This window comes from Microtus pennsylvanicus, chromosome 1 (genome assembly GCF_037038515.1).
Source record: "Microtus pennsylvanicus isolate mMicPen1 chromosome 1, mMicPen1.hap1, whole genome shotgun sequence".
Taxonomy (NCBI): Eukaryota; Metazoa; Chordata; class Mammalia; order Rodentia; family Cricetidae; genus Microtus; species Microtus pennsylvanicus.
In genome coordinates, this window is record NC_134579.1 from 35214775 (window position 1) to 35235282 (window position 20508).

At 48.6% G+C, this 20508-nt stretch overlaps 1 protein-coding gene across 2 annotated transcripts in view; it reads left to right on the top strand.

Moving 5' to 3' along the window:
- The first annotated feature begins 2990 nt into the window (after positions 1-2990).
- The window catches only part of Igsf5 (immunoglobulin superfamily member 5), a 42012-nt gene continuing 24494 nt past the window's right edge, over positions 2991-20508 (top strand). Inside the window, exons 1-4 of one of the 2 annotated variants that reach the window (XM_075954560.1) lie at positions 2991-3126; positions 6658-6735; positions 14107-14424; positions 19242-19541. In XM_075954560.1, coding sequence (XP_075810675.1) covers positions 6678-6735; positions 14107-14424; positions 19242-19541 — 676 coding nt within the window. In that variant the 5' untranslated portion in view covers positions 2991-3126; positions 6658-6677. The remainder of the gene's footprint in view (positions 3127-6657; positions 6736-14106; positions 14425-19241; positions 19542-20508) is intronic. The other variant, XM_075954568.1, reaches the window with a different exon arrangement.

Consider the following 20508-nt stretch of genomic DNA (forward strand, 5'->3'; position numbering starts at 1 on the left):
AATAAAAGTGAAGTGTGGCTTCAGATCTCCTTGGGACTAGATGGTTGTTAGCTGCCAAGAATTGAACCTGGGTATCTGGGTCTTCTGGAAGAGCAGCCAGTGCTAACCGCTGAACCATCTCTCCTGCTCCTGGATTATAATATATAAAGGATTAGAATCTGGTTATTAAGTCACTACAACAATACATTTTAAAACATTACATATTAAAAAAATGTTGGGGTATTCATGGTGTGGTAGTCTCAGCCCATTCTATTTAAAAATTTTCTCCTTTTTGGGCCAGTGATATGGCTCAGTGGGTAAAGGGGCTTTTGTTGAACCCAAGGACTTGAGTTCAAGCCCCAGAACCTATATAGTAGAAGCAGAGAAGAAGCAACTCCTGCAAGCTGTCTTCTGACCTACACACACACACACACACACACACACACACACAGAGAGAGAGAGAGAGAGAGAGAGAGAGAGAGAGAGAGAGAGAGAGAGAGAGAGAGTTTCTCTGTGTGACCCTGGATGTCCTGGAACTCTCTATAAATTAGGCTGGCTTGAACTCAGAGATCCCCCTGCCTCTGCCTCCTGAGGGCTGGGATCAAGGGTGTGCACCACCACTGTCTGCTATTTTCTCATATTCTATAGTAAATATGTATCATCTCTTTAACAAGGAAAAAGATTAAAGCTTCTCATTAAACATTCATAATATTTATGCAGGATGGTAAAATTATCATGCATTTTTACTTCTATATGTGAAGTTGAATCTGATATAAATTGCTATTTCTGGGTGCTGGAGAGATAACTCCGTGGTTAAGAACTCTTGCTGCTCTAGTAGAGGACCTGGATTTGGTTCCCAGCATTCTCAAGGCAGCTGCAACCACCCATAATTCCAGTGCAGAGGATCTGGCTCCTTCTCTCTCCTCTGTGGGTGCTGCAGGCATACAGTGCACATGCAAGCATGTTGGCAAACACTCATATACATACATGTAGGCAAACACTCATATACACACACGTAGGCAAACACTCAAGTATATAAAATTTAAAAATATTAAAGATGATATTCCTGGAGAGATAGGATAGAGTTGAATATTGATTCGCTTATTTCAGTTTTCTAAAGTCTCTCCATATGTGTGCATTTCTCAAAAAAAAAAAAAGATAAAATGGTTTTCTTGAAAGTCTAGAGTGTAACACGTGCTGAAGATTTTATTTAATGCATCATTTAATGAGGGACCAGCATGATGCTGGAGCAGAATCACCAGAGAGCTCAAAGAATGCTTCTTGCTCATCCCATCCTAGATACAGCCTCTGTCCGCAGCTGAGGCGTCATGAGTACTTCCTAAGAACCCAGACCTCTACAATCCTTCAGTCCCAGGTTGTCACAACTTTGCCCCCTGTGCCTTTGTACAATGCCCAGTATAGAAACCAAGCCTGGCCAGACCTTCTGGAACCTTCTATGGGTGCATCTACCACCACTCCAACTCTGCCTCTTCACATCCAGGGCCTTCTAACCTCTTCAGGGTCCACAGAGTCCCTGCTGTCCGATCACATCGTTCCCTCTGCATGAGGACCGACTGGTTGTCTCCTCAGTCCAGCTTCCTTCCCGTGACCATCTACACATCCATATTTGTCTGAACCCAGTCCTGGTTTACTGGGGCTTCCCAGGGCCTCCTCTTACTCCTCATTTTCCTTCAAAGCTCCCTGCCATCTGAATTGCCTTATGAATATGTGTTATGCAGATTTGAACTTTGTGAATTTAAAATAGCAAGGGCTAAAATTATCACTAAAGTTTCTCCTTATGGCTCACCCTTAAGACAAGATGCAAATCTCCCAAACACACACAGTGCCTCAGGACAGCAGACCTTCAGAGACCTATGTTTAAAGATAAGAGGGGGCATCTCCAAGAGGGTAGAAAGAGGTCATGTTGGGGCTGTAGGAATGGGGATCACAGTCCGCATTCATTCTTCCGGGGGGCTGGCAGGAGTGGGGGGCCCTGAGTCCACTAGGGGCTGAAAGGAATTGGAGCAGCAGTCCATGCTCCTTCCTCCAGGAGCTGCTGAGGAACCTGCAGGCAGTGTTCATCTGTACTTGGTTCTCAGACAAACGCTTCGCAGGAAAATAAGATAAACAGGGAAACCATCTCTAGTTCCAAAGGGAGTAAGGGATAGTTTGTTCTGAGCCAAAGTGTGTGACCCTGGCCCTGGAAACCAGACTCAGTTTTCCTCGGATGGCAGGTCTATGGTCGTACTGGCTACATGAACTTTTCGTCACAGAACTAAAGACAATCACGGGTCAGACACATTGGTGGGGCATTGGGTAGGTGTGTTCCTGAGACACTCAAGTCTCTGTTACAGGTTTCAGGTCCTATCTGACACATTCCCAGGTCTTAGTTGGGTGGATACAATGGTTTGCTAAGTTAATAATCCCAAAGGTTTTACTTGATAAACTGAAAGGATGCTACAGACACAGAGATGGGGAATTAAGGTAGCCCCAAGATAAGCTGAGTTTTGATCTACCAAATTATCACTTCCTACAATCAGGGATTCCTACTCTGCCAGTCAGTCTGCAGAGTCTTCAAGGGGCAGCGTTCTCGGGGAACTTCAGCTGTCAGGCCCAGCTCACCCACTCCTAGGGCTTTGTCTTTCTCCAAGGCTTAGCTCCTCTGGCTGTCCTGTTTGCTTGGGGAGGAAACCGGTTTCACCAGACCTTGGGTCTCTGCTGAAGGCAAGTGGATGGCCAGGCCAAAGTGTTTTGGCTCAGACTTTGGGGCTGACTGAGCCTGTCAGACTCCATGGCAAAGGAGTACCGAGCAAGGATACAGGGCAGCCTTCACCCAGAAGGAGTGGAAAAGGCTCCAGGAGGAAGAGTGGAGACTCCGCCTCTGCTTCTTAGCCTGGGTCTGGACTTCCTGTGTTTGGACTGGCTAATGGTTAACTGGGAATGTCCCCGCAGCTAGGGGCACCCACACCGTTCTGCACCTCCATGTTTATAGTTTGGGTCACAGACGGGATAGGGCCACCTCACGAGAAACTTCCTGTTACCGGGTAAGGAGCGTCCAGTCAGAAGTGTTCCTGTGTTTGTGTGGAGTGCAAGACGACAACCAGGAAGCCCTGCGTGAACGGAATACAAGAGATTTACCTGTCTGAGGTAAGGCAGGGAAGGCCAGTGTGGCAATCCTGTAACGAGCGTTTTTCCGGTGCGTTTCTTCTCGGGGCTCTGTGGGTGCCTGGTAGGCCATTGTTGGGGCTCCCCACAAAAATGCCCAGAGTGTTTACTTTCCAGCTTCCATGGGGTTGAAAATTAAACAGGGAGGCTGCTCTAGGGCTCAAAAAAATCCCAGTGATTTATCAGTTCTGGGGATAGGCTAGGGCTATGTTGGAATTCAGAGGAGGCTCTCAGATTCACAAGCAGGGAAAGCAGTCTCATTCCTGGGCAAACTTGTGAACTGCCATCTCCCTGATGAGTAGCTTCGTGGGTCGCTGCTGTTGCCACTGGGGGTTCCAGGAGGGAAGGCAGGGCCCAGTGAAGAGACAGGCCCCAGTCAGTAAGGAGGCAGAATCGTAGGGAGGTGAAAGGCCTCCATCAGGAGGGACACTGCAGTAAGGAAGCAGTTCTGAAGACAGGAGCTCAGTTCCAGGCTCCAAAGTGAGGCAGAAATGCTGGGATCTTGCTCTGGAGGTCAGTCAGAGAGAGCCCCTTGCTCAGCTTTATTCTGACGGAGTCTGCTGTCCCCGAGAAGCCTTGGTCCTCTGTTCAGCCTGAAACAACGTGTTTCGACCCTTTCCAGTATAAAATATTTTCAGCAGTTTAGAAGCAAGGAGTGAGAGTTCTGAGGCAGCAGATTCATGGTCTTTCAAGATGCTGGGAGACCTGTCAAGTTTTCTGAGTGGTTTTCCTCCCTTGTCAGGCCAGTGAGGGAGGGGTAGGATGTTCACAAAACTTAAGAAGACTTATGTTTTTGAAAAGATGATAGGTGTGGTTTTTTTTCAACTAAAAGGAGGTCATTCTAAGCTTTTTGTAGCAAAATGAATGGAAGTTGAGTCTCAGGTTTGGATGTAATTGGTTTTTTCTTTTACTCTCTGCTCTTTGGGGGCCCACCACACAGCTCCCAAATAAATACATGGATACTTATTCTTACTTATAAATGCCAGGCCTTAGCATGGCTTGTTTCTAGCCAGCTTTTTTTAAATTATGCCATCTTCCTTTGTCTCTGGGCTTTTATATTTCTCTATTCTATATAACTTTCTTTTCTTCCTACTCTGTAGCTGGCTGGTATCCTCTTCTCCTCTTTTTCTCATTCCTTCCTCAGTTCTCATTCTTCTCTTTATTCTCTGCCTGATAGCTCTGCCTCTCTCTCTCCTGCCTAGTATTGGCATTCAGATCTTTGTTAGACCAATCAGGTGTTTTAGACAGGCAAAGTAGCACAGCTTCACAGAGTTAAATAAATGCAACATGAAAGAATGCAACACATCTTTGCATCATTAAACAAACATTACACAGCATAAACAAATGTAACACATCTCAAAATAATATTCCACAACATTTGGATCAACCACCTGCCAGAGGTATTAGCTAAAGATTTCTGGCCTAGATCCATATTTAATTAAAGTCACACACGTCATTTTGGGTGTCCTGTAAATGTCCTTTTTTTTGATGATGTCAGCGGCTGTACACACTGTCAAATGCTATGTCTGTAGTCATCACATCCTGGTGCAGTGGCCTCGCTGCTGACTCCTGGATTCTGCTGCTGGCCTGGGACAGCAATGAGGCAGCTGAGATAGGTCTATGGGACAGACACAGTGACACTGGCTGGCAGGAAGCTCCCAAGGGGAGCTCTTCCTGGGTTGTGACGACTGTGCCCTTATTCTATAACTCATCTGTCAGTGGTTGAAGCGTTTCCTGATGATCTTTGCCCGTCCTTTATTGCAGTTTCGGTAATGATCAGTAGCTGTCTTTCAGGCTGGGCGTAGTGGCACACACCAGTCATCTGAGGAGACATCCTTTGCTCTACAGTATCTTTGAGTCCAGCCTGGGCTACACAAGACCCTATCCTAAAATAAACAAAACAAGTCAACCAAGCAGAACATCAACAACAAAACGTGCTTAGTTTTCAGAACTGGGCAGTTCAATCCCCCTCCTCTCCTGCTGACCAACGGAGCCATTCCTTTGTGAGCTTGTGTTTTAATTAACTAAGCTTGAAAATTAGCAAATGATTTATTACCTACTTTGTAAAACTGGTTCTGGGCTCAGGGCTCAGTCTCAAAAGGTTGTGACTTCAGCAGCAGTGTGGCTGCCTGCTGACCCCTGTGGAGGAGGCATATTCTCCAGTTCTGCCCAGTACTTCAGGCCACAGTGGGGCAGTACCTTAGTGGAGGTGTTTCAGCCCTCAGGTCGGAATGTGGGTGGTTAAAATTCTGTGCACATGCTGAGGTTTGGCCTCAGAGAGACAAAGGGGTAAAACCCCACCTTAATCCTTTTCCCTGAGTGGAGAGACCTGGGGATGAGTTTAGGTGTAAAGGGAGAGTCACAGGGAATGGAAACTCTCACTCTCATTTCCGGGATACGCACAGCCCGAGAGGTGGTAGTCATTTCCCCTGCCAGTGTGGACACCTCGCTGGCTGTGGTGCTTCAGGGCCCAGCAGAGAAGAAAAGAGAGCAGAGGACTGAACAGGTGTGTTTTCACGTGACAAAATCCCACCCCCAGAGTCCCGCGGGGACCCAGCATTGCTCAGTTTTGAGGGACCAGGTGTCGGCAGGCAGTGGTGTCCGTGGAGGCCTCGCTGGAAACTCCCTGTGTCTCCGCTCTGCAACTGGGGGTGTGTGTGGGGGATTTGGTAAACAGGCCCTGTCCCGAGGGCAGGAGCAATACTTTTGCAGACAGCTTATGATGGTTTACCGTGCAGCTAGTTAGTGCCAGACTCTCCAGTGGGACCCACGATACTGCGAGAAGGGAAAATGAAATGAAAAAAAACTGAAGGATGGGCGGGTCATCAAAGAAGCAGGCGTCAGAAGGAGGGTGAGCCCGAGGGGAAGCTCTGGTGCTGCCAAACGGGTCCACAGAGCTCACTTCATCTGCCTCAGGCTTCCTGAGTATGACCTCACTCTTCCCACTAACCCCTCACTCTGCACAGGACCCTCTCTGTAGTGCCTCAACGGTGCCCAGCATGGCTCCACCCCAGGCCCTTTGCACCTGTCCTTTCTTCTGTTTCTCTGCTAGCACGAACGTGGTGCTGCCAGGAGCCTGTTCATGAGCACCTGCTTAAAGTGACCGCCAATACCTGGTTCTGTTTCCCTTCCCCTGCCTCACTGCCTTTGAATTGCCACTACAATTGTCTGTTCACCAAGTCCCGTCTTCCCTTGAGCTCATGATGGACAGGGAATTGCCTTGGTGGTGGAAATGAAGAGCAGCCAACCACATTGCACTTTTTGGCCAGGAATTCCGAGTCGGGTTGTCCTGCTGAGTCTTATCAGTTATACATGGGCTTAAGGTTAGGTCTTGTCCTTCACTCTGTAAGGTGAGCCACACTAGAGTTCTTGGAGGTCTGTGTAAACACAGTGAGCCCCAAATGTGTCTTCTGAGAGAATACTGCCCTGCCTCATAGGCAAGGCCCCAGAGGTATCCAAAGGGTTGGTAGATCCCTTGGGCTCTAAACATCACCTCCTCCTTTCACTTTTCAGGGAAGAAGGATCATGCTGAGATGGAGGGTAGGTGGAGAGGAGTCCTGGCTGTGCTGGTCATCCTGGCTGGGCTGACAGGTAGGTGGAGTGGGTGGGTGGTCTGTTTACTTCAAAAGCAGGGTGGGAGGGAGGGTGAGCAGAAGATGCAGTAGGACTGGCTATAGTTGATTCTCCTCAGGTGGTCCTCCTCAGGCACTCCTCCAGGTGTCCTCCTCAGGCACTTCCCCCAGGTGGTCCTCCTCAGGCACTCCCTCCAGGTGGTCCTCCTCAGGCACTCCCTCCAGGTGATCCTCCTCAGGCACTTCCCCCAGGTGTCCTCCTCAGGCACTCCCCCAGGTGGTCTTCCTCAGGCACTTCCCTCAGGTGGTCCTCCTCAGGCACTTCCCCCAGGTGTCCTCCTCAGGCACTCCCCCAGGTGGTCTTCCTCAGGCACTCCCTCCAGGTGATCCTCCTCAGGCACTTCCCCCAGGTGATCCTCCTCAGGCACTCCCTCCAGGTGATCCTCCTCAGGCACTCCCTCCAGGTGGTCCTCCTCAGCCATTCCCCCCAGGTGGTCCTCCTAAGGCACTCCCTCCAGGTGATCCTCCTCAGCCACTCCCTCCAGGTGGTCTTCCTCAGGCACTCCCTCCAGGTGGTCTTCCTCAGGCACTCCCTTTAGGTGATCCTCCTCAGGCACTCCCCCAGGTGGTCCTCCTCAGGCACTCCCTCCAGGTGGTCCTCCTCAGCCACTCCCTCCAGGTGGTCCTCCTCAGGCACTTCCCCCAGGTGGTCCTCCTCAGCCACTCCCTCCAGGTGGTCTTCCTCAGCCACTTCCCCAGGTGTCCTCCTCAGGCACTTCCCCCAGGTGGTCCTCCTCAGGCACTCCCTCCAGGTGGTCCTCCTCAGGCACTTCCCCCAGGTGTCCTCCTCAGGCACTTCCCCCAGGTGGTCTTCCTCAGGCACTCCCCCAGGTGGTCCTCCTCAGGCACTCCCTTTAGGTGGTCCTCCTCAGGCACTCCCCCCAGGTGGTCCTCCTCAGGCACTCCCTCCAGGTGGTCCTCCTCAGGCACTCCCTTTAGGTGGTCCTCCTCAGCCACTCCCTCCAGGTGGTCCTCCTCAGGCACTCCCTCCAGGTGGTCCTCCTCAGCCACTCCCTCCAGGTGTCCTCCTCAGCCACTCCCTCCAGGTGTCCTCCTCAGCCACTCCCTCCAGGTGGTCCTCCTCAGGCACTCCCTCCAGGTGATCCTCCTCAGGCACTTCCCCCAGGTGTCCTCCTCAGGCACTCCCCCTGGTGGTCCTCCTCAGGCACTTCCCCCAGGTGTCCTCCTCAGGCACTCCCCCCAGGTGATCCTCCTCAGCCACTCCCTCCAGGTGGTCCTCCTCAGCCACTCCCTCCAGGTGTCCTCCTCAGGCACTTCCCCCAGGTGTCCTCCTCAGGCACTCCCTCCAGGTGTCCTCCTCAGGCACTCCCCCAGGTGGTCCTCCTCAGGCACTCCCTTTAGGTGGTCCTCCTCAGGCACTTCCCCCAGGTGATCCTCCTCAGCCACTCCCTCCAGGTGATCCTCCTCAGCCACTCCCTCCAGGTGGTCCTCCTCAGCCACTCCCTCCAGGTGTCCTCCTCAGGCACTTCCCCCAGGTGTCCTCCTCAGGCACTCCCTCCAGGTGTCCTCCTCAGGCACTCCCCCAGGTGGTCCTCCTCAGGCACTCCCTTTAGGTGGTCCTCCTCAGGCACTTCCCCAGGTGTCCTCCTCAGGCACTCCCTCCAGGTGGTCCTCCTCAGGCACTCCCCCAGGTGGTCCTCCTCAGGCACTCCCTTTAGGTGGTCCTCCTCAGGCACTCCCTTTAGGTGGTCCTCCTCAGGCACTTCCCCCAGGTGTCCTCCTCAGGCACTCCCTCCAGGTGGTCCTCCTCAGGCACTCTCTCCAGGTGGTCCTCCTCAGGCACTCCCTCCAGGTGGTCCTCCTCAGGCACTCCCTCCAGGTGGTCCTCCTCAGGCACACACACCCCCCCCCCTGCATGTCTGTCTCATGGCCAGCCCCTCAGGAGCTCTCATTCCTGTTATTGTAACTCTACCCAAAGAAGATCCCCTTGGTGTCTCTGATACCCCACCTGGCCCCCATTAGGACTTTCCCTTATCCCATTAGACATAATTGTTTCACTTTTTGAGATACTTTTCCCACTTGTTTCTCAATTCTTCAATCTCTTTGTAGCTTTCAAGGGAAGGCTGGCTCAAGTGTCTCCTGTCTGTGTCTTCTTGGCTTCTGTGATATCTGGGGTGGGATCCCCAAGCCTCATAATAAGTCAGGCACTTCTCTGACCCCTGATCACAGCCATGCTGACCGGAGTTCTTCGGGGCATCAGCTGGATCCAAGGCCCATGGAGAGTGGGCTGGGCTGACTCTGAAGGTCTCAAAACCTTTAGAGTCTGTGTACCCAGCTTTGGGCTGATTAGGTCTTAATTCCTTGTCCACTGCCTCTGGGATCTGGCTTCTCATTTCTCTGTGTCTCCTATTATGGCAACTTGACGGCTTGATGTAAAAGAAGATGATGCAGGGGCATTTGTAGGCCAAGGTACCCTGGATGATGTGTCACAAACCGAGCCATCCTTGTGATCAACCTGGAGACAAGAACACCCAATGAGCAGCTGCCCCTTCCCTCCCCAAATGTCCCCAGTTCTACTAACTGTGTGGGCAGCCGTGCTTGTTTGTGCTTCAGAAGCTCGTGTGCTCCGTTCTGGATGGGTAGACACTGGGCTTTCAAAGGCTGGCCGCGGCCGTGGTAAAGGAAGTAAAACAGAGCGAAACTAAGTAGGAAACCGAGCAGGTTGTGAAATTCCACTTTGGAGTGTTTCTGTAGGTGAAGTCTAGGAGCAGCTAGCTGGCTGAGGAGTCCAGAGGCAAAGGTGTGACAATCCCCCATCTAACAGCACACAGTGAGAAGCAGGCTGCAAGGGGCCTGCTGGACATTTTCAGTACAGTGGAGAGGACAACCAGGTCTGGGAACAGTTTAGGGACTGAGCCTGGGGCTAATAGACCACCTTAATCCACACTTTAGGGACATTTTGAGGTTACAAAGGTCCTTTAAAGACTGGAAAGAATAGGATGAACTGTGGGCTTAGTTTCTCTGATACATATTTTTTCAGAATAAATATCATATATGTTCATATACATATATATGATCAGAAAGGCATATAATCAGAAATATGTATAATCATCTCGGAAGCTCAGTCGACAGTTTAGACCTGCCTGGGGCCTTCGCAGGACCCCATTCTGTTCTTCCTCAGTGGGGCCCAGCATAGAGCATGGTTGGCTCTTCTTCTGAGGCCTATCGCCAAAGTTGTTCTCTCTGCCCTCCATCCCTCACTTCTTCCCAGCTGTTAGCCACACGGCCAGCCTGATTTCCCATTTGCTGCAAAGGTCGGGTAAGAAGGAGGCAGCATGGGGTGTGTGTGTGTGCATCATGATGTGACGGTAGAGTGTGAAGCCGATCCGAACTAGGAAAATGGACATGGGGTCAGGACAGACTGTGAAGTTTCTTATGTCAAGAAGATCATCCCCCTCGTGTGTACTTGTGTAGGTGTGCGCGTAGGTGCATGCATGCAATGGTCAGAGGTCATGCTGGGGCATCGTTCTTCAGGTTGCTGTGCACCTTGTTTTTTGGAGACAGAGCGTCTCACTTTTACCTGGACCTTGCTGCTTTGGCCAGGCTGCCTGGCCAGTGAGCCCCAGGGACACCTGCTGTCTCTACCTCCTCGATGCAGGAAGTACAAACATACACCACCACACCCATCTTTTCTGCGTGTTAAACTCAAATCCTCATGCAGTGTCCTGATTGAGCCACATCCTAGGCTCAGGAGTCAGTTTCGGAGAATCAGCAAGAGGTGCAGGGGTTAGCTAACCCCTGCTCACAGGAGCAATTTAAACTGTATTAATGTCAGGATGGGCAGTGGGAAGAAAGAGGGCCCTGCTCAAGTCTAGAGGTGGCAGGGCAGTTCCAGACATACTCATAGGGCACGAGAGAAGCCCAGCTCCGCCAACTGAAGAGTGTGGATCCCACAAACCTTCTGGGAAAAGAAACTCCCCATGGATTCCCGCCGACAGCAGACACCCGAGGTGTGTTGAGTGATACCTGCAGAAAGCTCTCAGGCACGGGAGACCCTGACTTTTCTCAGCTTCCTGCTCCATTGTCCAGCTTTGCCCTCCAGGAAGAGAGAGAGTGGAGGAGGGGAAAGTGAGAGCTGAGGTCTCATGTCTGCTTTGTGTGGGGCAAGGCCTCAATGAGGTGATTCACTGAGAAAGGAGCAAGGCACTGTGGCGGCACATTTTTGTTACTGGTGCAGCTGAGGGCAGCTGGTGAGTCCGGAGGGGGCTGCAGCTGTAGGGATTGTGCTTAAGGCTTTGCTGTCACCCATTTCGTTTAAATGTCAGTGTTAAGTTTTTTCTGGCCCAATGAACCTCTCCACCATCACAGTAATTCAAATCAGACCAAATCAAAACAAATTAGAAGAAGCCCAGGTTTAATGGATGCCCTGTGGGAAAACACAGAGTGGGGGGAACAACAGAGAACCGGGGAGACCATGTGTTCATTTAAATAGTCTATGGGAGTGGTCTTGGCCATACCTGGGGAGGGGTCACCTTTTGGCAAGCTTTCTTGGAGGTGGGGTCTGGACTGCAGCAACTCCCAGGGGAGAGGGTCTTAGAACTTTCACCAAACATTCCAGACTCCATATATACATATATATATATATATATGCCAGAGGGCTGGGGTGATGCTTCCAACCAAACATTCCAGACTCCTTGGATAAAGGGGGTGCCAGGGAGCTGAGGTGACGCTTCCAAACAGTCACCTGGCCCCAGGTTTGTCTTCCAAGCATGCACATGGCCCCATGTTTGTCTCCCAGTACTATATATTCAGGTATTACGGCTCATGCTTGCAATTCTGGCACTCAGGATCTGGAGGCAGGAGGATCACAAGTTCAAGGTTGTCCTTGCTTACTTCACAAATTTAAGGCCAGCTTGGGAGACCTGAGATCCTAGCTCAAAAACAAACCAAAGCCAAAACCCAAAGCAAAAGCAGCAAAAACAGGTAGCCTCAAACTCAAAAGAATTTCCCCATGGCCTAGGTTCCTCTGGCTTTGCTCCTACCTGTACAGCTGCAGTGGAAGGCTGGTCTGTGAGTGTCATGTGGTTCGTCAGTCCCTGAGACAGTGGGTGGTACCTTTACATACTGTTTTTGGAGCAAAATGAGGTAGCGTGTACTCATACTACCCTCCAACTTTGTAGGCTCTGTGGCCCTCACCCACTCCTCTCTTTCGGCCTTGCAAGCTCTATGCGGTTCCACCCATCCTCTTACATTGGGGCAGAAAGTGTATGTATGGGGGCTGGGGTTTCCTCTTTCCCAAGGCATGTGAGTTAGTCTATTTTCTTCAGTGCAACTCCAGGTTCATGGCTAGAGCTGACTCAGTGTCTGTAGCTTCCTTGGAGTCTGTTCTGGTCGGTTTTTGTCTACTTGGCACTAACCAGAGTCTGTAAAGAGGGAACATCAATTGAGAAAATGCCTCCATTGATTGGCCTATAGGCACGTCTGTAGGGCATTTTCTTGATTAATGATTGATGTAGGAAGACCCATTTTATGGTGAACAATGCAACCTCTGGGTAGGTGGTACTTGTTGGTATAAGAAAGCAGGCTGAGCAAGCCGTGGAGTATAAGTCAGTGAACAGTGTTTCTCCATGGCCTCTGCAGCAGTTCCTGCCTCTAGATTCCTGCTTTGGCTTCCATTAATGGACTGTGACCCAGGATATGCAAGTTGACATAAACCCTTCCCTCTCCAAGTTGCCTTTGGTCAGTGTTTTATCCCAGCAATAGAAAGCAGGCAAAGAGTCATTTCTAATTTGTTTGTTTTTCTTGAGTTCATTTGGTTTTTAGCTGAAGGTCAAGATGGTTCTGAATTGAAGCACAATTAATAAAAACTCAGAGACATATATTGGGGTTCAACATGAAGACCAGAAAAGCAAAACAGTCAGCTATTGGCTCCTACCTCAACCTCATTCTGCAAATGGTGATCCTGCCTCCAGGAAACCTCAGAATGAGACTGAGACTGAGAGCTGTCTCCTGCTGTTTTATAATCCTCTCTAGTTCTAAGATTAAGGGCATGTACCACTACTGCCTGGTTTCTATGGCAAACTAGTGTGGCTACTGGGATTAAAGGTGTGTGTCATTGTGGCTACTGGAATTGAAGGTGTGTATCATTGCTGCCTGGTCTGTAAGACTGTCCAGTATGGCTGTTTTTCTTTTCTGATCTTCAGGCAAGCTTTATTTATTAAAATACAGATAAATGTCACTACACTGGATCACTCAGACTGGGTCCAGTGGCCACGGAGAACATCTACTCTGCAGTGTCTGTTAGGAACACATTTTCTTTCTTCTTTCTGTCATACCCTGGGCATGGTGGTGTGCACTCAATCACTGACTTGGTTCAGGTGCCTTCTCACCTTCATTTAGCTCTGTCCCATCTAGGCCAGCTGGCCTCTCCTGGCCTTGTCTTCCCCAGAACCCTCCCCTCTGTGGGTCCTCATGTGAGTGTAATCCTTTTCTCCATTTGTGAGTCCCCGAACAAGGAAACTCTGCCCCATGGTACATTCTGGGTCATCATGAAGTGCTAATGTGTGGCTCTCTGTCATTCCCGGGGATGTTCAGGGCTCTGCTTAGTTTCCTTCAGGGACTGCCTCACCCTTGCCCTTCAAGGCATGAAGAGAAGGGCTAGCTTGTCGACCCACAGGGATTATATAACACCAAGGTAACCCATCCTGACTGATGGGTTGGCCTGCAGAGAAACCAGGGCATATGCTGTTTCAGTGGTCTCCTGAGGGACAGGATTCAGGGAAGAGTCCCAGTTCTACTACTGTGACTGTAAGTCCTGGGTGTCCTGTGGAGAAGACTGGTCCCCTTTGGAGGCTGTGGAGGAGAATCTGGTTCCCCATCTCTGCTTGCTGGTTATTGCAACCCTTGGCATTCCTTGCTCCATGTGTAATACATCACTTGAGTCAGTTCCCCTCTTCACATGGAGTTCCTCTCTGTATATTCCTGTATCTCAGACTCCTCTGCCTTTCTCTTACAGAGAACCTAGGCTTGAAGCTGAGGTCCATCCTGCATCCAGGATGATTTCATATCAGGATCCTTGGCAAAGTATATCTGCAAAAACTCTTAAATGCTGCATTTTGTGGCATTGGTGACTGAGAGCTTCTAGGGAATGGTGGTGAAGCCAAGGCTGCCAGGGGAGTGTAGTTGGAGGCTCATATTGGCTATGGATCTACCAGCAGTCCTGGTCCTTGGCCTCAGGGTCAATAAGGTAGACAGGCTGAGCCTTCTGATGGACACTCAGAGAATGACAGCGGACAAACAGGTTAAATGACATCGTTGACTTATGTCAGATAATTCATTTTACTGCCCTGAAAAACTGATTTCCTTCTAGCTTCTGGATCCAGTTATCAGATCATAGAAGGTCCTCAGAATGTAACAGCTCTAAAGGGCTCAGAGGCACGCTTCAACTGCACCGTGACCCACGGCTGGAAGCTCATCATGTGGACTCTCAAAAACGTTGTGATGCTGAGTATCACTTCCCAGGAAACCATCATCACCAACGACCGCTTCACCTCTGCCAGTTACAACAGGAGCGACAGCTTCATTTCTGAGATGATCATCCACGATGTGCAGCCCAGCGACTCGGGGCTTGTGCAGTGCAGCCTGCAGAACAGTGATGTGGTTGGAACAGCCTTCCTCTCGGTAGAAGGTGAGTCAGCTGGCGGGCCTTCTGAGGCTCACAGTCGTGATGTCGGGATGCGTGGGGTCCACACTCAGCTATGGTGGTGCATACTGTAATTCTGAACTGATGACTGCTTGTGTGTATTCCTTACCTCCCTCCATCCCTGCATCCTCTCATGCATAGTCTGACTTCATTGTTCTGAATAATCTGAGCAAATGCTTGCTGAGCTTATGTCTCTCTCTTTCCCTCCCTCTCCTTCTTCTTCCCTCCTGCTCTCCTTCCCTCCCTCCCTCCCTTTTTCTTGTTGCCTCTTTCTTTTCCTCTGTTCTCCCTCCCTCTTTCCTGATTGACCCCCTTTCCTTGTTTAACCCTTTCCTCCCCCTGCGCCCCCCCTCCCGCCGTGAGATGGGTTTATCACTTCCCCATCTAATCTACTCCAGTGTCTAACTGCTTTTCTGAAACCATTTTCTGGAGTTCTTCATCATGTAGCTGCAGCTCCTCTGATTTGGACAGTTGGGGGTCACGGCCCCTTCTCCAGCTTTTTGTCTACCAGCATATACTTTGTTATATACATTATCGAGGTGGAAGAATGCTTTAACTACTTTATGACTTTGAATTTCTCCGATCTATTTTTCTTCTTGCCCCAGTGACTACAGATGTTAAAGTCAAAGGTGTGTGTTTTCCAAATACACCATGTATTTAAGAGAAAAGGGTAGACACTAGTCTATACTACCATAACTTATTTTCGTATGTAAAGGTAATTTGGTGTCCTGAAGATCACTATAAATTGATAAAGGTAAAAGGATGTGTTTTATGGGGCTTTAGATAGTTTTACCCAAATCAAGACCCTTTGAAACTTTTTGAAAGTAAGTTTATATATTATTGACAGAGGTTGTAATTAGTGGATTACAAATTTCTATCAGGTATTTTTTGGCAGTGTTGAGGACCAAACTCAGGTCCTTGTGATCTCTCTCCAGGGCTCTCCCATTGAGTTGAGCTTTGTCCCCAGTTTTCTAGAGTTTTGATTTCTATGAAAGCATTTTTTATGAGAACAAGCTGTGTCTTTGAGATTTTTTTTTATATATATCCACTTATTCCCCCACCCCAATGAAATCCCAGATTCTGTCTGTTGTCAAATCAAATGTGATAATATTTGGTGAAAAAGCATGTAAAAATATATAATTTGTATTTGCATTTTACAATAATTTTTCTTTAGAAATTTAATTAAATTCAGGATTCTTTACTTCGGGGTATCTTTAATTTGTTCAATTAATGGTATAGTGATATTTTCTAAGTAGTGATTGTTGCGGGGTTACCTAGAACTCTCGGTCTAGTTTGCACACCGAGGTTCTCCTATTTTAATTCGGTTATAATGAAAAGAACACAGGACATGGGTTCTGCTTTTGCCTTCCTCACTTGTCAACCAATGAGACTCCTGCACTGGCTCCTTCCTTCCTCTGTAAGGTGGGATGAGGCTCCTCTATTTAGCTCACACATCTGCTGTGAGGACCAGATGATAAAACCACAAGAGACTCCATCACTTTGTCCCATGTAGCTTGATGTACATCCAGCTGGGTGTCCAGAGTGGCCTAGTGGTTAGAAATGTAGGCTTGGGAACCTGGCTGCCTGGGTTCCCATTCTGTCTTTGTTGCTTAGAGCTATATGGTCTTAACAAAGCACACAGTGACTTTGGCTGTGGGTTGCTTATGATCAGGCTGTTGTAGCATGGGGTGGGTGGGTCGATAGAAAGCCTTTACCATAGTGTCTGACTCACAGAACATTTTTTTATTCCTGGAAAAGAGAATACTAATCTAGAGGGCAGGCTCAGTTGGTAAAGTGCTCGCTACGCAAACACGAGAGCCTGAGCTTGGTTCCCTCAGAACCCACATGGGAAAGCTGGGTGTGGTAGTGCATGCCTGTAATTTGCAACTGGTGGAGACAGAAGGGTCCTTGGGGCTTGCTGGACAGTCAGACTAATGAAATTGGTGAGCTCTAGGCTCAGTGGGAAGGGAGACTCTGTCTTAAAAAACAAGATGAAGAATGATTATGGAAGACACCTAATGTTGGCCTCTGACATAAACACACACACTTATATTATATTATATTATATTATATTATATTATATTATATTATATTATATTATATTATATTATATCATATTATACAGGACAGAAGACCTTCAAAGACATTTTAAAGACCCACAGATAGTGTTTTCTTGGAGTGGGAGTATCTCTGAGAGAGTAGAAATAGATCATATGAGGGCTGTAGGACTGGATCCCCAGTCCATGCTCAGTCCTCTGAGGGCTGATAGGAATGGGGACCTCAGTTTACACTTAGTCCTCTGGGGACTGAGAGAAGTGGGGATCCCAGCCCACACCTAGGAAGTGGGTAGTCATGCATCATGTGAGTACAGATTGGAAAGTGGGGCTCCTTACTGCTGTGCTCATGACATGTACTTCTGAGAAAATGCACACAGTTCTGAAGTGGTCCCCAAGGCGCTGAGCCTGTACATCTGCCTGAAAACCTCTGGCACGTACCTTAGGCATTGGTTATTGAAGCTTTTGGTTTTAATATGGGGAGAAGAACAAGTGTCTAGGGCACTGAAGCTTTCTCCAGGGTCCTGCACAGGCACGGCAGTGGGGCAGAGCTGCTCTGTTGTCACAGGAACACTAAGCAACGGGCTTTCCCCATGAACACAACCTTGGAGAAAGAGGGAACGCCCATGAAACACCAAGACCCATTTCCTTTTCCATCCCTTGTTTCAGTAGAGCAGACGCAACTCCAGCTTGAGTTCTCTCCCGTCTCTACGGCTATTCCTGAGACTGTTTTTGAATAATGTCTTTGTCATGTTTGTGAAAGCCTCCTCCAATGGGGAAAAAGGGGCTGGGGGGAGCTGGTTCTCTCCTTCCACCATGTGAGTCTTGGGGCTCAAACTTATGCCATAAGTTTTGTCAGCAGGGGACTATCTGCTGAGGTGTCTGGAGGGCCTTTATTATCTGCTATCTTAAATCTCCTTCCCATCAAACAAAACAGAGGAGTTGACAAAATAATGACCATGTAAAACCCAAGCCCTTCATATTAAAGTCACCTGCCTCTCGTTCGCTCATTTACAGGAATGCTTAAGGTTAGCACAGACATCTTATTCTAGGGGAGCATCCAGGAAGTATAGCATCCCGGAGCAAAGAGATATGGCAGAGCTTCTCTGGTCCTCTCCAACTCCAGGGCATGACTTCTCGTCATGACCGAAGACAAGGCTAACACGCTCGTGACTCTTCCAATTCCATTCTCCCGAATGCGCAGGGGAGCTTCATGCTGCACATTGAAAAGGTCTTCTCAGCCATAGGCCAGCATCGTCCACATTACTGAGTATGATAAAAACCACACAAGGGCAAAATCTAGTCAACCGCCTGATAGGGCTGTGGTCCAGAGGGAAAGAGAGGGAAAGCCCTCCTTGTGGTTTCAGGTTCTATAGTGAGCTCACCTTCAAGAAGACACTCCTGTTTGACTTTTGGCATGATGTCAAAGGATAGCCATGGTTATTTAAAAAGGCTACGCAACACTGTGCTCATCTGTGGATGTCAGATTTCCTTCTGCGCTCTTCAACAAAGCAGTCTTCTAACCTGTGAATGAAGCTGCCAGCTTGGGAACCTAGCTGAACACACAGAGATTTGCGTAGACCAACATTGCCACTTGGTTTATTAATTATTTTATTAGTTTAAAAATGCAGCTTAGCAGAAATGTGTTCATTTACATCAACATGTAATGAGTTACGTTTGTTATTTTTAAGTAAATATTTTAGAATAGTTTATGGAGGAACTATCCATAAACTTTGGAGTCTCTTGTGGCTTTTAAAAAGGAACTGAAACCAACGTGTTTGAAGATCATGTATTCTGGCCAAATTATCCCCTTTAGGAATAGAAAATGCAGAGGGGGGGCTGGAAGACCCCAAATTTCAGTAGTGACTCTGAGTGATGGAGCCGTGTTGTGCCGCAGAACCTCGAATAAGAGCAGAGTTTGCCATCCCTGGTCCAGTGTTCTTTTCATTGTATCAACAGCTGGGGTGGTGCCTGGTAGCACATTGGGATTTGAACATTTGAATGCATATGTATGTCACTAAGGCTGTGTCTTTGCTGGGGCCATCCTTCAGGCTAGTTCAGTAATGTCAGCACAAGTAAACATTGTTTTCAGTTGGATTCCTGGCAGCGTGAAGGCTGCCACTGGCAAGTGGGTTCAAGGATTCTGAGACTGAATTGGGTTAATTCGGTTTATAATAGATTTGATTTTGATATAATTTAAAAACTTATTTTTAAAGGAATATGCCAGGCAGTTCTTTTTTGAAGTTTACTGCTGAGTGAGGTGGCACTTGTCGGTCTTCTGTGCTCCTGGGAGGTAGAGGCAAGAGGATCTCAAGTCCAAAGCCAATTTAGATTGATGTTTGGAGAGCCAGCCTGGGCTACGTGAGACTGTGTCTCAAAACAAAACAAAAAAAGTTTATGACCCCAAATTATAAAATGAAGGTGATTTAACATAAGAGATTTGCTGTTTACGAGTCTCTGGGTAAAGAAATATAGATTGTTCCCCTTCCTGCTTGTTTCCAGGATTGCCTAAGAGAATCCTGTAGCCCCACACCAGTGCTCCTTGATTTGTATTTCTCAGTATTCTCAGGAGACACTTCACCTTCCCGTAAGAGCTCAGCAGGTGTATATAGACATGGTAGATACGACCTGAACTGTGGTTTCCTGGGACAGACACAGCCTTCCTGGGGCCTGATATGTAATTTGCAGCTAAAATGGCGGAAAATCAGAATGCTGTTATTCCTTGGCTTGTTTCTTTCTTCTCTTTAGTTATGGGGACCCTGAACATTCCCAACAGCAGCCTTGTAGTCACGGAGGGTGAACCCTGTAACGTGACTTGCTCTGCCCTGGGCTGGACCCCACTCCCAGATATTTCCTGGGAGCTTGAGGTCCCAGTAAGCCAGTCCAGCTACTATTCCGTTCTGGAACCGGGTGACTTTACAAGGACCTTGAGTGTCCTGGCTCTCACACCGCTGGGCAATGGGACCTTGACCTGTGTGGCAGAGCTGAAGAACCTGCAGGCCAGCAAATCCTTAACTGTCAACCTAACTGTGGTTCAGCCCCCGCCTGGTAAGTGAGCCTCACCAGCCAGAAAGCTATGAGCGACCATTTCCAGTTCATGGCAGGGTCAGGCTCTTGGCCACTATACATGGCCAACCTGGACTGTGACCTTGGAGATAGTGATGTTGTCAATCCAGTGGCATGGGCTCAGTCTATGATCTACCTATTCTTACTATTCCTTCTTGAAAGTTTTTCTTTTTCCTAGCTGCAAATGAACCACTGCAAAACCCTGTCCACTACTTAGATAAGAAGACAGCAGGTTCAGACACAAATACTTGGCTTAATGTTTTTCAAAACTGAAGCTGGTGGCTAATATTTATAATCCTAGCACTCGGGAACTGAGGCAGTAAGATGGCTGAGAGTTTGTGGCCAACCTGGGCTATGTAGTGAGTTCCAGAGAAGCCTGTTTTATAAAGCGAGTTTCTGTCTTGAACAACCAAAACAGTGTCTCATTGTCTAACTTGACTAGGTGACAAAACTTCCAGAGGAATACACTGTGACATAGCAGGAACTCTAACCTTGTTCATTAAAGGGACCCTGTGGAGCCTGTGAGTTCTGAGCTGGCAAGGGTACAGGGGTGATGTGGTAGGACATGAAGTTTATTTAGAAGAAGGGATGCTGTTGGGCATAAACCCAGGGCCTCATATGTGCCAGGTAAGGGATCTACCTCTGACTTCAACTTCAGTCACACGAGCCCTGGAGACTCACAGTAAACCCCTCATCTTACAGAAGAGGAAGGGGGTCCTGGAGAAAGCAGGAAGAATCTCTTCAATCTCTTTTCCTGTTCCAGCATTTCTTGGCTTGTCAAAGTAGCTCTCTGACCCCTAGTCTTCATTTTCACATGGCTTCCGTGAGCATGTGTCTGTACATATCTTTCTCTCTCTCTTTATCTCTGTCTGTCGGCCTTTCTCATAAAAATTCAGTTTTATTCTGTCCATGATAGTCTATTCCTGTCCTTATTCTTCTTGGTATTCAG